We start from the raw sequence: 16187 nt of genomic DNA on the forward strand, positions 1-16187 counted from the left end.
AACCAAAAGAAGAAAAACATTATTTAAAAGCTAGTTCTTGAGGAGCTAACATCCCTTTATCAGTTCAAACGAATCGGAGAGACAGTCCTCAAAGAAGGGATACTGCAGCTTTATTTGCAACAGCTAATTTCACGAGTTGAATAAGAATGTGATTTTTTTTTTACCTTTTTTGTTTTTTAATTAAAGAAAGTTAAAAATCAAAAGTCAATATTTTGTAATTAGTAACCAGGTCATTGATTTATTCCCTTTTTTATTTTTATTTTTTTCTTATTTGTATCTTTCTCTTCCCCCCTTCCCTCTCTCTCCCTCCCTCTCTCTCTCTTTTCTCTTCTCTCCCTCTCCCTCTCTCCCACGTCCTTCTCCTCTGCTCGCTTCTCTCTTGAACTCATTCAGACCTGAGCGCTCCTAAGAAATGCCGAGCGCGCTTTGGCCTTGATCAACAGAATAACTGGTGCGGCCCTTGCAGGTGTGTATAGATTTCCCAGATTCGCTGTGCTGGTTTGCAGCTGGTCTATTCGGTCCTTTCCCCCTCCTCCGGCCTGTTGCTTTGTGGCTCTGTGTGTGGATCTTAGGAGACAGGAGGGCGCGGGACACTGCTCTGTGAGGGACGTGCTTGTCCTCCTCGCTGCTGCTAGCCACAATGCCACTGTAAAACAGCATCATTTGTGCCTCCTCGGGTCAGCGACAGCAAACCCCAGCGAGCCCCCTCCCAGGGAATGTTGCCTGCCAGCCCCCTCTTCCCGACCGCCCGGGACGGGGGCTCGGTGACATCCATCGTGAGCCTGGCCTAGGTAGAAACAAACGACGTCACCTTCTCCCCCTCCTCTTCTCTCTCTGTTTTTGTTTTTTTATTTTTTCCTGGTTGTTTTTTGGTTTCTGGTTGTTGTTTTTTCTTTTTGTGTTTTATCATTTTATTTTATTATTTTTTCTTTTGGCGCTTAGAAGTCCTTTCCCTTCATGTCCTTGGTGAGGGAAGACAGGCACAGAGAGCCAAGGTGATAGTGAAGACGAGTCAGCTGTAGCCGAGATTTTACATCCAACTGAGCACGACCCACCATTGTGTTGTGTTTTTTTGTGTTTACCTTATGCTAACAGATGCAAATACTCCAAAGAAGTGTCGGGCACTGTTCGGGCTTGACCGACAGACTTTATGGTGCAAACCATGCAGGTATATCCCCTACTGCAAGGCCTTTGGGAAAAATCAAAGCATTCTGTCCTTCTGGTACCTTAGTGCGTCAATGTATTTTGACCTCATTCCCATCTACTTCCCCGCTGGCATCAATGACTAATGATCCTCATTCTTCAAAATTTCCTTGCTAATTTTATGCTGTGTCCTCTACTTTTCTCTTTCTCTCTTTCCCCTGCTCTTATAAATAACATATCCCTGGTGGTAGGACCTAGACCACAGACCTCACAGACCAGGACGGGCACTTACCCTTTTGCTCTGAAAGCCGGCATCCTGGATCTGGCCTGGCCCTGTCAGTGCTTCTGTGGCATGTCTGCAGGACAGAGGGAGACCCACCGTGTCCCGAGGTTTGAAGGAGCTCAGATTGGCAGTGATAGCATTCCCGTGTACTTGGAGACTAGACACTTGGAGAAGGGCTCTGGGGGAAGGCTTCTTTTAGTTTTGTTTTGTGTTTTTGTTTATTTTCTGTTTTAAAACTACATCTCTGGACAGAGGAGCTTGGTTAGCTGACATTGTTTTACAGTGCTGAAAAGAAGCGTGGCATTCAACGGCATGCACCAGCTACAGGGCCACAAGCAGAGGTCATGCACTGCAGCGCCACTGGCCTGCACGATGGAGAAAAAGAAATATGTTTATGTATCTATACATATATTTAGAGAGACAGAGCTCTGGTTCCAAAGGGAATCAGCAGAGTCCAAATTAAACGCCTGTGTTCCACCTGCAGGTTCCATCCAACCTGTAATTTCAGGGAAGGTATAGGTACTTCCTTCTTGGTGGAGGGATACCAGCTAGTTCCTGTCTCATTTCCTTTCCTTTAATGACCACCTTTGGTTAAATTTGTTGTTTCTTTGTTCTGATACAAGCAGTCTTTGAATTTGGAATATTATGATGGTAGGTATCTCAACACCCAAACACGCCCCCTGTCTGTAGTGCCTCCCCTGTCACGTGTCCCCTTCCTCCATGCCCTTGCCGTGTGTTCCATGTTTAGACGCTAGCTCCCATGTCCATTCCATCACATGCATGCCCACCAGTCTCCTGCGCCTCTCTCCCCCTCCCCCAACGCCTTACGAGAGAAGCACCTCGTGTTGACCAGACGTTGAGGGGAGCTGGGGCCCAAGAGCCTTTCTTGAGAGAGACCTCCCTCCACAGGCAACCCTCTGCCCATTGAGTGAGGACGGGGGGCCTTGGGTGCTCATCCAGCAGGAGAGGGAACCCCCACCCGTTCTGTGAGACAACAGTGTCCCTGGAGGTGACAAATAGTTTTGCCACTCAGTCCTGGGATCTTGTCTGTGCAACAGAAAAGAGTTTTCATGGTGCAGCTGGTGGAGGGTGTCAGAGATTTCCCTAGGGCTGGCCTAGAAGATGGAACCTCTGATGACCCTTTATAGGCAGTGAATTTGTATCAGACCTTTATTTGTGCTGAGTAGAAAGACGACTAGCTGCTGAATCACCACTCTGCCATGGCGAGAGGTTAGCTTATCCCAGGGCACGCTCCTAAGTGGGTGCTCCTCACGCTCTGTAGAAAGGTGCGGCTGACACTGTTGTGCGCCCCTCGCAATGTGGTTTGTGGCCTGGTTTGTGTATTTTATTTGTAGGGCGTGAGTGGTGGTGTATGAATCCCTCTTACTGCTTTGGAAGCAGTTAACTGCGAGTTAGACCTGGCACTTTTGGGGGCTGAAAGTTATCATGTCCAACATTTACTAACTAGATTGTCCCTTCTCAGACCTAGCTCCAACCTCATTTAAACCCTGAGTGTGGAATCCTCCTCAGAAACAAGAGTTTTCGTGACGTTTTTAACAAAGCAAAACAAACGACCCCAAGGCTTCGGAGCTGCTTCATAAACATGGTTTTCTACAGTGCAGCTCGGGGGCAGCCGTCCGTGTGCAGCGTGGCTGCTCAGGCGCTGAGCCACCCCGCCCCAGCGCCATCTTGCCTCTTTTCTGCCTCAGCACCCTTAGACCTTCCCCAGGGCCATTTTTCCTTCATTGGGGTGCTTGTTTTCCACTCTAAAAGCTTTAGCAATACATTATCTGCTCCTTTAAGGGTGTGATTCCAAAATAGGATCAGGAAGAACTCTTACTTTCCTTTCAGAATGAATCCATAAGAAGCTAAAAACCGATTTTTCAGGGGCCACACCTTGATGAGAGGTGGAGCCTAGGTGGAGGAGGATAAGAGAATGGGTCTTGTCCCTTTTTTCCTCCACTTTTTCTCTTGACTTTGCTAGGATCTCTGGCTTGATGCTAAATTGGTAATACAAGATGTGTTTTTAAAAAATAATAAAAGGATTTGCAAAACAAGGCATTTTCTGGCCTGTCCGAAATGTGTGGGTTCCAACTGCCATCTGCTCTGCCACCTCTTAGAAGGAGCGGTCACCGTGTCATTCATAGTCCACGTGTCTTGTGTTCAAATGCCCCCCACTAATCCCCAGGACATGGAAGCTTCAAACCATGAGGAGGGCAGAACGGGGGAGGGGAGCACCAGAAATGTTCCCAGCTAATCAGGGCTCCTCGCTCCCTGCACAGGGTTTCTAATTTTACTTGACATTTGAGGACATTTTAACAAGATTCTGTTTTGAGCCCACCAAGTTGCTTTTCCCATCTTTTCACTCTGCCCTAATATAGCATGGAACGCTGCTGGATGTCATTCCCTTGTTTCCTGTTATTTTTTTCCCCCTGTTCTTTCTTTGTCCCTTTCCTCTTGCCCCTCTCTCTCATTTGTCCCCGTTGCTTTCTCACTTTTGCTTATGCCCCTCCCTTTCTTCTCCCATTTTTAAAATGCATGGACATCTTAGTTTTTTGAGCATGTTTTGATCTGCAGGCTAAGGTGGTTTAAAACTCTTAAGAGGCTTAATTACTTTATCTTGGGTTTCTGGGATGGGAACAGAACCCACAGTCCATTTCAGTCTATCCTGGAGGAGGAAAAGGAACCTTGGCAACTGGAAGGTGAAGGCAGACTGTCCTCACTTTCCTTCTGACCCAGAGCAGGGATGGAGAGGCCCTGAAGCCACTGGCCCAATGGGTCTCGGCCTCTGGGAGGCAGGAAGGACTGAGCATGTGCCCTTTCGCCCCCCGCCTCCCCTCCCTCCTGCCATCTTGCTGAGTCCACACCCCACGCACTGAGGGGCATCATCAGGCAGCTCTGGGGCACAAACCCAAGGAGGGACTCAGTGCACTCACTTCCTTTCAAAGGTCACTGACATCTGACAGTGGTGGCCTTCAACTGGGCAGCATCTTGGTTGCTTTCCCATGACCGGAAGCCAGCCGGTACTCACACACTTGTTTTTAGACAGTGTTATCGGCCGCGGTTCGGACTGTATTCTTAGGTCAGCACATCCCCTGTATCTGCATTATTTTTAATAGCATGAGTGGGGTTGATTGCCAGGATCACCTGTCCTACCACATACGATCCCATCAAACTGGGATGAATACTAGGGGGAAGCTGTGAGGTCACACACTCAGTGTCTTGAACTGACTTCGCCCACCTCAGGTGGATAAGCACAAGAGGCTCTGAAATTATCAATCCTATTTCTTATGTAAACAGGAAATGGAGAGGGGAGACTCTGGTTTTGGCGCAGGGCAAAATTAGTCTTTCTGGTTTAAACACTACTCCTGATAACCCCCCCACCCCCACCCCCGATTCAAGAAAGTCCATGCTGCGACTCCCTGGCACGTCTTCTTGGTTGTCACTTCCTTGTGACGGGCTGAACCCTTACTCATTGGCCCTGGCATACGGACCAGGGCGAGTTGCCCCTCCATCCCCATTCTCACCATCTCTCCTTCTAGCCTTCTCACTATGGGGTGGGGGAGGGGAAGACCCCAAATCTTAAAAAAAAAAAAAAAAGTTTGAATCATAATTTAATCCACAACCTGCAGGCCATACAACCAGTTATTCTTGTTCCTTTGGATCATTTTCTGTTTTTCTTATTCTTCCCCCTCCCCCACCTTTGTTTATCCTCTTCTACCTGTTTTTGGTGGTTTTATTTTTTTGTTATTTTTGTTTTGTTTTTTAGTTTATTTGGTTTTCTTTTCGTTTCCCTCTCCCCCCCTGTCCACGCCCCCCTTCACAACTGATTCTGACCTCTCTTGATTTGGTGTGGTTCTTAACAGACAAGCCCAAAAAGTTCTCTGGGCGCCAGCAGCCTCTGGTGGTGGTGGTGGTGGTGGTGGTTGGTGGTGGTGATGGTGGAGGTGGTGGGATAAAACCTTTTCAGCCTCTTGCTCGCGCTGCCTTTAAGCTCTGTGGGCTCAACAGTCAGCATTTTGAGTTTCAGATGGATATGAGGCGCCTGGGGAGGGAGCTCTGTCTGTCTCTTACACACATGTACACACACACACACACACCCATCGAGGGGTGGGGGCAGTAGTGGTGGAAATGGAGGGGAATGGTTACCACGGGAAATGAAGGGATGTCTAAGCCAAAAAAGAGAAACGAACAAGCTCTTGAGCGCCTCTCAGCGTGGACGCAGCCGCTGTCTGTCACGGCCCACAGGTGGCGCCCTTGAGCCTGCTCGCTTGTATTTGGTCAGTGGGAAGGCGGGTGTTTAGCGGGGCAGGGGAAGCAGGTAGGTAGGGAGCTGTGCGGTCTGACACTTCATTTGCCAGAGCGGGCATATAGCTCAGTGAGCCGGGCACCCCAGCGTGGCGCTAAACGTCCCCTGGCCGCTGGGCGATGTCTCCCCGGGGGGCACCGTTAGGTGGCGGTCCTCTTGGCTCTGAGCAGTAGATAACTCTCTCCCTTGGCATCTTTGCCCTTTATTCACAGATAACTCTCTCCCCTCCCTCCCCTGTTTCTAGGAGAAAAAAAAAGTGCGTTCGCTACATACAAGGTGAAGGCAGCTGCCTCAGTCCACCCTCTTCAGATGGAAGCTTACTAGACTCGCCTCCTTCCTCCCCCAACCTGCTAGGCTCCCCCCCCCAGGACGCCAAGTCACAGACTGAGCAGACCCAGCCTCTCTCGCTGTCCCTGAAGCCCGACCCCCTGGCCCACCTGTCCATGATGCCTCCGCCGCCCGCCCTCCTGCTTGCCGAGGCCGCCCACGGCAAGGCCCCCGCCCTCTGTGCCAACGGGGCCCTGGACCTGCCTCCCGCCGCTCTGCAGCCGCCTGCCATCCCCCCCGCATCTCTGGCACAGCCGTCGACATCTTCCTTACATTCCCACGGCGCTCTGGCCGGGACCCAGCCCCAGCCACTGTCCCTCGTCACCAAGTCTTTAGAATAGCTTTACCCTCCTCAGCCCCGGGTGCTTTGTGGAGTGTTTTCCTCTTGCTTTTTCTTTATTTTCGGTTCCGCCCCGCCCCGCCCCCACCCTCCTGCCCGGTTTTCGTGTTGTCCTCTTCCGTTTGTGCCACGTGGCTACATTAGTTAATGTTTATCGAGTTCATTGGTCAATATTTGACCCATTCTTATTTCAATTTCTCCTTTTAAATATGTAGATGAGAGAAGAACCTCATGATTCTACCAAAATTTTTATCAACAGCTGTTTAAAGTCTTTGTAGCGTTTAAAATATATATATATATACATAACTGTTATGTAGTTCGGATAGCTTAGTTTTAAAAGACTGATTAAAAAACAAAAAGAAAAAAAAAAAGAAGCAATTTTGAAGCAGCCCTCCAAAAGGAGTTGGTTCTGTATTATTTGTATTAAATACGAGCTTGCGAACCAATCATTTTACATCTGGTTTTTAAACCATAAGGGCACAAGGAATGCAGTGCCATTTACTTTTTTTTTTTTTTTTTTCTGTGTGAAACAACTTTTATTGTGATGTTACTTGTTATTGTTTAAATGTACAGAAACAAAGGGTTAAAATGTGTTAATATACCTTGTTCCATGGTGTTGTTCTTTTGGGGGGAGGGGGTTGCTATTCAACAATTAATGGAATCACATTGCTGTTGGACCAGTAGTATTTATTGCTTTAGAGATTGCTCGTCGAACCTGTACGTTGTCCCTTTTAAAATATGTTTTCCTTTTTCTTGAAACTGTATAAAGTTTTTTTCCCCTTAGCATAAGCATCTTATATATAACAACTCATTTGTACAAGGTTTTTAAGTTTATATATAAAATGTGTATATATATATTTTTTGTTTCCCTTTTGGACTTTTTTTTTTTTTTTTTGCCGTATGAAACCCAGATACCGCCAAATGGACATTAATAGTTGCATTAAAGGATCAGTAGCATTAACGAAAGTTGCTTTAAAAGCCATTATGTAAAACAAGACTTGAACATTAGTGAGGGAATCTTAGAACGCTGTACCAGCAGCAGTGGGAATTGTCCCGTTTCCCCTGTGAACTCACAGGCGAGCACCCTGCACCCTGAGGACATGGACTGACCGTGTGCAAAACTTTTTATGTGCCAAAATTCTCAGTGACTTTAGCTTTCTCCCTCTTTTTGATGCTGTAATTTTCGTTCATCATGTTTTGCTGTGATGTTACATAGGTAGATTTGTATGTAGTTTTAATGTCACCTATAACAAGACGTGTTTGGTAGCAGATTGTCCAGAAAGCATTTTAAATGAAGAGGTATAAACCCTTAAGGGCCAAAAATTCTGTATATTAGATTACTCTTAAAGGAAAAACCAGCTGCCGCTTTTATGTACCTGTATGACATACAAGTAGGTAGCACACTTTAAAAATAAAAAAAAAAACCTAGGCATGTTGATGTTACAAAATGCTGTATAAAGCTAAAACCTGTTCATTCAGTGCCATTGTAGTTGACATGAAGCGATTGTAAAACTGTCTCCGGTTTTTCTCTGGTTTATTAAAATGCTAACTATAACATTTTTTTGTGAATACTTTGAATGTTTCCTAACAATTGTGATGTTACTGTTCCGTTTTATGCTCTTATTCCAATTTCATTTTTAATGGTTTGGAAGCCATTTTTGTAATGAATAAATGTTCATGCTGTACAGTATCTGTAGCATGCCATTCTGGATTAATAAAAGCAACTTAGTATGTGCAGATAAAGGCTGGTCACTTGTTTCTATAATTTGGGTTTTATCTCTGGGGAAACTAGATCTGCCTTCAGCAAGAGAAATGTGTTCCCAAGGTGGAACTTGAGACCCTGTGGTTGGTGTGGGTGATGGGTGGTGACGTGGATACCAGAAAGGGTCCCTGAACTCTCTTTATTTTCCCGTCTCATTCTTAATGCCTGTTTGGCATAGTTTGTGTACCTGGTTAGTTCATTTCTGAAAGCAAAAGTCACTCTTAGGGCTATACGACTGTCACTCTGATACATCTGAGTTGGCCCTCTGAGTATCAAGCAGAAATGATTTAATTCTTATTAATGAAACTTAGTTCACCAGGAGGGAATTTAAGAAAGCACATCATTATCATTTAAGGATCATTGATGTGAAAGTGTCCTTATTTCTTTGTAAGAATCACATTCAGGGAGGAGGGTTCAGGATGGGGAACACATGTATACCTGTGGCGGATTCATGTTGATATATGGCAAAACCAATACAATATTGTAAAGTTAAAAAATAAAAAAGAATCACATGCAAGGAGAGATGCCAGCGTGAGCGATTGTTAAGCAAGAAGGCTTTTAGAAAACGGATCAAGGTACTTCTGTTACAAGTTTGCAGGGAGGACTCTTGCTATCCCTGAGACTCAAGTTCAGGACTCCACCCTGGCCAGCATGCAAGTTCACCGTCATCACCAACAAGGGCCACAGTAAAGATCTTCCCAAGGTTTCCACTGCGTTCATTCCTCATGCTGGCTGGGATCAATGGTTGGATAGATGGGTGCATATGTAGCTCCACTTGTCTGGATAACCTCGCCTTCAAAGGACGTGATTTCACTGGACACAGAAGCAGTCTGTGTCACCGCCCTGTTACTTCCAATTACACAGTATCGTCATCAAGGACTTTAAAGCTCCTTGGAAGCTCTGCTTTGCTCAGGTTGGTTTTTGTTCTGTAAAATCTTGGTATTTTTGTCTTCAGTTGTTTTGCATATCCAGGAAAAAGTGATTCTGGTTGTCCTTCCCTATTTTATTTTGCACACTGGGGCCAGGGTAACCTTTGAAAACATTTGTGTTATTTGACAGTATCTGTTTTTTTGTGGCAGTGTGCCAAGCCACTGATGAGCATTTTCTCATTTCTTCCTAACACTACCGCTTGAGGTAGATTTTATCCTCTACTTCCACCCTCTGCTTTATTTTCTAAAACTGGGTTTAGGAACTCAAGAGTGTGTGTCTTGTTCAAGACCACACAGCCTATAGGGTGGTGGAGCTGGGATTTAAGTTTAGCCCTGACTCCAAACCCATGCTCTTAATACTAAGATATATTTCCTTGCATAATGAAGATGGTCCTTCTCCCAAACAGAGTGATGGGATTGGAGACTTCCTTGTTTGCCCCATCCCTTCCTTCCCAGCACATACTCAGTTTCCCATAAATGTATTTTTGCTCTTCTGCTTTCAAAGATGTGGTTGCTCTCTGCCTGGAAGGTCTGCTCTGCTCCTGCAGCCTCGCTGCTCCTCATCCTTCAGTTCCCCTCGTAGATGATGGTGATGATGTCTCTCTTCTGTGTGACCTTTCAGCTTCCTGTTTTTCTCTCCCATTAATGCTCTCACCCACCATCGTGCCCACTGGACATGGCTGAGTTAGGCCAGTAATAGCACCACTGAGTTTCATGGACATTTTGGGCTGGATAACTCTCTGTGGTAGGGGACTGTCCTATGCCTTGTAGGGTGTTCACACCCATGGCCTCTACCCAGTAGATGTCAGAAGCACCCCACTCCCCGGCAGTCATGACAATCAGAACTGTCCTCCGACATTGCCAAATGCCTCCTTGGGATCAAAAATCACACCCAGTTGAGACCCATTGCTCTAGAGAGTCCCTCAGGAGGACAGGAGCTTTGCTGCTCACTGCTCTATACTAGGGTTCTGGTTGAGCACCTGGCACATAGATGGTGTTCCATTCATGTTTGTTGGGGGAAAGAATAAATGAAGTTGGCCAACTCCACACCTGTATTGCAGGAAGCAAGAAAATGGAAGCTTTCCATAATGCTTCCAAATGTGTTCCTAGAACTTTCAAGTTCTCAGTTACTTCCTTAATCCTTTCAGCTTTGCTGGAATATAACTCATTGCCCTTGTTATAGGCTGAAAAATGCCAGGTGGAGGTAGGGGTTGATCCTCCATCATCAGCCCAGCCTGGGTACAGATCTCTTCCTAAAATTCAAACTACAGATCACCCAGCTATGTGCTTCCTGACCTATAACACTTGAGCTTTGAGGATCTTCTCTCTACCCCAATGTAGAAGTTCCCTTTCCCTCCAAGCTTGTCAAATGCCCAGCCAAGTCCTTGCCCTTCATCTCTTCTCTTGACATCAGTTTGGTTTCTTCCTACCTATGGAGTTTACTTGCAAATTGAACATCTTCCCATTTCATCCATGGGAAGAATCTGTGGCTTTTTGTTACTAAGGGACCCTAAGACAACATCTAGGAGCCCGTGACTCAATCACTGAGCCATAGGCTTCCTGACCTCTATTGGGACCTGGCCAAGGAAGTTTGTGTAGTTGTTGTTCAGTCGCCAAGTCATGTCCAACTCTTTGCAACCCCACGGACTGTGGCATACCAGGCCTCCCTGTACCTCACCTCTCTCGGAGTTTGCCCAAGTTCATGTCCATTGAATCAGTGATGCCATCCAACCATCTCATCCTCTGTTGCCCTCTTCTTCTGCCCTTGATCTTTCCCAGCATCAGGGTCTTTTCCAATGAGTTGGCTCTTTGCATCAGATGGCCAAAGTATTGGAGCTTCAGCTTCAGCATTAGTCCTTCCAGTGAGTATTCAGGGTTGATTTCCTTTAGGATTGACAGGTTTGATCTCCTTGCTTTCCAAGGGACTCTCAAGAGTCTTCTCCTGCACCACAGTTTGAAAGCATCAATTCTTTGGCATTCTGCCTTCTTTATGGTTCACTTCACATCCGTACATGACAACTGGGAAAACTATAGTCTTGACTATATGGACATCTGTTGGCAAAGTGATGTTTTTGCTTTTTAATACAATGTTTAGTTTTGTTTCAGGTTTCCTGCCAAGATGCAGTGGTCCTCTAGTTTCATGGCTGCAGTCATCATCCACAGTGATTTTAGAGTCCAGGAAGAGGAAATGTGTCACTGCTTCAACCTTTTCCCCATCTATTTGCCATGGAATGATGGGACTGGATGCCATGATCTTAGTTTTTTATATGTTGAGTTTCAAGCCAGATTTTTCACTCTCCTCTTTCACTGCTTTCAAGAGGCTCTTTTGTTCCTCTTTGCTTTCTGCCTTTAGAGTGGTATCATCTTCATGTCTGAGGCTGTTGGTCTTTCTCCCCATAGTGGTAGTGTGTATTAGTCACCCGTGGCTGCTTTAACAAATGAACACACACTTGGTGGCCTAGCTCTCACAGCTCTGGGGCCAGAAGTTGAAGCCAGTGTGTGCTTTCTCCAGATGTTCTGGTGGCTGCCGATAGTCCTGGGTGTTCCCTGTCTTGTAGCCACATCACTCAGATCTCTGCCTCTACCTTCTCATCCCGGCTTCCTCTGCATCTGTCCTGAAAGTTCCCCTGCCTCTGTCTTATAAGGATACCTGGGATTATGTTTGTGCTCCCTGGATGATCCTGGATAAGCCACTTCTCTCTAGGTCCTTAACTCAATCACATCTTCTGCCATATAAAGTAATAAAGGTTCTAGAATTAGGATAGGGACATATACTTTAAGGGGCTACCCTTCAGCCCACAACAGAGGCATTTGCCAATTCTGGGACAATTGGCAGGGTTTTAGAACAGAATCCTCCAGAATGAGTAGTTGTTCCACTGTTGGTGGTGGTTTTGGACAATCCCATGCCAAGAGGGATTATTATAGTAAATGTGTTTCCATTTCAGATAATGGAAAATTCACTTTTTACTCTGATGATGTAGATGCATAGAGGGTCAGAGCCTTTTGTCTGGATCCAGGATTTGAAGAGGGGAAGCATGTGGGAGCAGTGGCATGAACCTGAGCTTGGAGTATCCTCCATCTGACTCCCTCACCGTGTGGCCTTGGGCAATGCCTCCATCTCTCTGAGCCTCTGTGTCTTCATCTAACACCTGGTGACAATATGTCATTTTGTCAATATGACAAGTGTCATTTTGACAGATCCTGATGAGAGCTGGAATGCAGAGTGCCTGGAATAATAAATCATAGTGTTTATTATTATCACAAAAGCAGAAGGCTGGTCATAATTATTTGTTTTCCTTATTTCTCCTTGGGATTCCACTAATCTGAATCTTTAAACCCAGGTTGCTGCTGCTGCTAAGTCACTTCAGTCGTGTCCGACTCTGTGTGACCCCATAGACGGTGGCCCACCAGGCTCCCCCGTCCCTGGGATTCTCCAGGCAAGAACACTGGAGTGGGTTGCCATTTCCTTCTCCAATGCATGAAAGTGAAAAGTGAAAGTGAAGTCGCTCAGTCGTGTCCAACTCTTAGCGACCCCATGGACTGCAGCCTACCAGGCTCCTCCATCCATGGGATTTTCCAGGCAAGAGTACTGGAGTGGGTTGCCATTAGAGAATTACAGACATCTGGATGCGGAAAATGAAAGTCAAAATCAAAGTCACTCAGTCGTGTCCAACTCTTTGTGACCCCATGGACTAGTCCATGGAGTTCCCCAGGCCAGAATACTGGAGTGGGTAGCCTTTCTGTTCTCCAGGGGATCTTCCCAACTGAGAAATCAAACCCAGGTCTCCCACATTGCAGGTGGATTGTTTACCAGCTGAGCCACCAGGGAAGCCCCTGGATGTGGAAGACCCGTCCTTATTGTAGTCAAGGGACCATAGGCCTGGGATACTGTGACTGTCCACGGTCATTCACTTTACCTGGAACTTCACGGTCCAAGGAATAATACTACCTTTTGGAGAGCCATAGCTCTGGCTGACATGCTTCTTGTGACATGGACGTATGTTTTTAATTAAAGCCTTTTGGAAAGAAACTAAAGAATAGCCTAAAGTTCTTGTGCGTCAAGGCAAGTGCTAGAAACTGAAGCTTGGAATCACTAATAAACAAAGCTAGAGGTCTGATGCTCTAGAGGGCTCCCCTCTGGGGTTGGCGTCATCATCTCCCATTTCAGATCAGGTCCGGCATTCCCTGGTGTGTGGTGATGGCAGAGGCTGGCATGAACCCTGGTGTGGGTCTGATGGCCAACTTTGGTGAACTCTGAGTCTGGGTTTTTTAAAGCTAGAATTTTGTGAGTGCACTTAATGGGAGCTGTAAGCACACTGATTCATTGATTCACTCATTCATTCATTTAACAACTATTTCTTGAGCACCAATTTGAACCAAGCACTGAGAAATCTGTATGTGGGTCAAGAAGCAACAGTTAGAACTGGACATGAAACAACAGATGGGTTCCAAATCAGGAAAAAAAGCACGTCAAAGCTGTATATTGTCACCCTGCTTATTTAACTTATATACAGAGTACATTATGAGAAATGCCAGGCTGGATGAAGCACAAGCTGGAATCAAGATTGCCAGGAGAAATATCAGTAACCTCAGATACGCAGATGACACCACCCTTATGGCAGAAAGTGAACAACTAAAGAGTCTCTTGATGAAAGTGAAAGAGGAGAGTGAAAAAGCTGGCTTAAAATTCAACATTCAGGAAACGAAGGTCATGGCATCCGGTCCCATCACTTCATGGCAAATAGATGGGGAAACAGTGGAAACAGTGACAGACTTTATTTTGGGTGGGCTCCAAAATCACTGCAGATGGTGACTGCAGACATGAAATTAAAAGATACTTGTTCCTTGGTAGAAAAGCTATGACCAACCTAGACAGTATATTAAAAAACAGAGACATTACTTTGCCAACAAAAGTCTGTCTAGTCAAAACTATGGTTTTTCCAGTAGTCATATATGGATGTGAGAGTTCGAATATAAAGAAAGCTGAGTGCCGAAGAATTGATGCTTTTGAACTGGGGTGTTGGAGAAGACTCATGAGAGTCCCTTGGACAGCAAGGAGATCCAACCAGTCCATCCTAAAGGAAATCAGTCCTGATTATTCATTGGAAGGACTGATGCTGAAGCTGAAACTCCAATCCTTTGGCCACCTGATGCAAAGAACTGACTCATTTGAAAAGACCCTGATGCTGGGAAAGATTGAAGGCTGGAGGAGAAGGGGATGCCAGAGGATGAGATGACTGGATGGCGTCACCAACTCAATGGACCTGAGTTTGAGTAAGCTCCAGAAGTTGATGATGGACAGGGAAGCCTGGTGTGCTGCAGTCCATGGGGTCGCAAAGAGTCGGACATGACTGAGCGACTGAACTGAACTGAACTGAGCTGGCACAGTGGTCTGGGTAAAGTCAGCTTGGTCTCTGGTTTTCCCTCTGAGCTCAATCCTCCAGTATCTAAATAGGACACAGTCTTTAAGAAAAGGGGCCATCAACATTCCTGAAGCCTGGACAAGCCACTCACCTGGAAAGTGGCTTCATAGAAGGATAATGACCAGAGGATGTGCTAAAAACTCTACCCGTGTTTCTCATTTAATCCTTATGGGAATAGAGACTCCTTTTATGTTCATTTTACAAGTGTAGAAATTTTGAGACTTAGCAAGGCTAAGTTGCTTACTCAAAGACACATATCTGGATCTTCTTACCTTAATTGCATCTTTAAAGGCCATATCTTCAAATACAGTCACATTCTGAGGTACAAGGGATTAGGAGTTCAACATATGAATTTGATGGGGGATACAATTTAGTCCAGGTGGCTCAGTGGTAAAGAATCTGCCTGCCGATGCAGGAGATGCAGGAGACATGGGTTTGATGCTGGGTTGGAAAGATTCCCCTGGAGGAGGAAATGGCACTCTACTCCACTCTTCTTTCTGGTATGATCCCATGGACAGAGGAGCCTGGCAGGTTATAGTTCTTGGGGTTGCAAAGAGTTGGATGCACACTCAGGCACACACACAATTTAGCCCATAACAAAAGTTTTTTTCTTTAAAATTTATTTTAATTGGAGGCTAATTACTTTACAATATTGTGGTGGTTTTTGCCATGCATTCACATGAATCAGCCATGGGTGTACATGTGTTCCCCACTCTGACCCTCCATCCCACCTCCCTCCCCATCCCATCCCTCTAGGTCATCCCAGTGCACTAGCCCTGAGCACCCTGTCTCATGCATCGAACCTGGACTGGCGATCTATTTCACATATGGTAATATACATGTTTCAATGCCTTTCTCTCAAATCATCCCGCCCTCGCCTTCTCCCGGAGTCCAAAAGTCTGTTCTGTCTCTTTTGCAGTCTCGCATATAGGGTCATCATTACCATCTTTCTAAATTCCATATATATGCGTTAATATACTGTATTGGTGTTTTTCTTTCTGACTTACTTTGTATAATAGGCTCCAGTTTCATCTACCTCATTAGAACTGATTCAAATGCATTCTTTTTAATAGCTGAGTAAAGGTCCATCTAGTCAAGGCTATGGTTTTTCCAGTGGTCATGTATGGATGTGAGAGTTGGACTATAAAGAAAGCTGAGCGCCAAAGAATTGATGCTTTTGAACTGTGGTGTTGGAGAAGACTCTTGAGAGTCGCTTGGACTGCAAGGAGATCCAACCGGTCCATCCTAAAGGAGATCAGTCCTGGGTGTTCATTGGAAGGACTGATGTTGAAGCTGAAACTCCAATACTTTGGCCACCTCATGCGAAGAGCTGACTCATTTGAAAAGACCCTGATGCTGGGAAAGATTGAGGGCAGGAAGAGAAGGGGACGACAGAGGATGAGATGGTCCTCGATGGAAATGGATTTGGGTGGACTCTGGGAGTTGGGAGGCCTGGCGTGCTGCAGTTCATGGGGTTACAAAGAGTTGGACACAACTGAGCGACTGAACTGAACTGAACTGAATATTCCATCATGAATATGTACCACAGCTTTCTTAACCATTCGTCTGCTGATGGCCATCTAGGTTGCTTCCATGTCCCAGCTATTATAAACGGTGCTACAATGAACTTTGGGGTACACATGTCTCTTTCATTTCTGGTTTCCTCAGTGT

General features: G+C 45.8%; 1 protein-coding gene across 40 annotated transcripts in view; it reads left to right on the top strand.

Annotated features, from left to right (window-relative positions):
- The window catches only part of TCF7L2 (transcription factor 7 like 2), a 202378-nt gene extending 194233 nt beyond the window's left edge, over positions 1-8145 (top strand). For 20 of the 40 annotated variants that reach the window (XM_024985742.2, XM_024985748.2, XM_024985745.2 and 17 more), the window contains 2 exons: positions 394-466; positions 5980-8145. In XM_024985742.2, coding sequence (XP_024841510.1) covers positions 394-466; positions 5980-6403 — 497 coding nt within the window. In that variant the 3' untranslated portion in view covers positions 6404-8145. 40 annotated transcript variants of the gene reach the window in all.
- The last annotated feature ends 8042 nt before the right edge of the window (positions 8146-16187 follow it).

This window comes from Bos taurus, chromosome 26 (genome assembly GCF_002263795.3).
Source record: "Bos taurus isolate L1 Dominette 01449 registration number 42190680 breed Hereford chromosome 26, ARS-UCD2.0, whole genome shotgun sequence".
NCBI lineage: Eukaryota > Metazoa > Chordata > Mammalia > Artiodactyla > Bovidae > Bos > Bos taurus.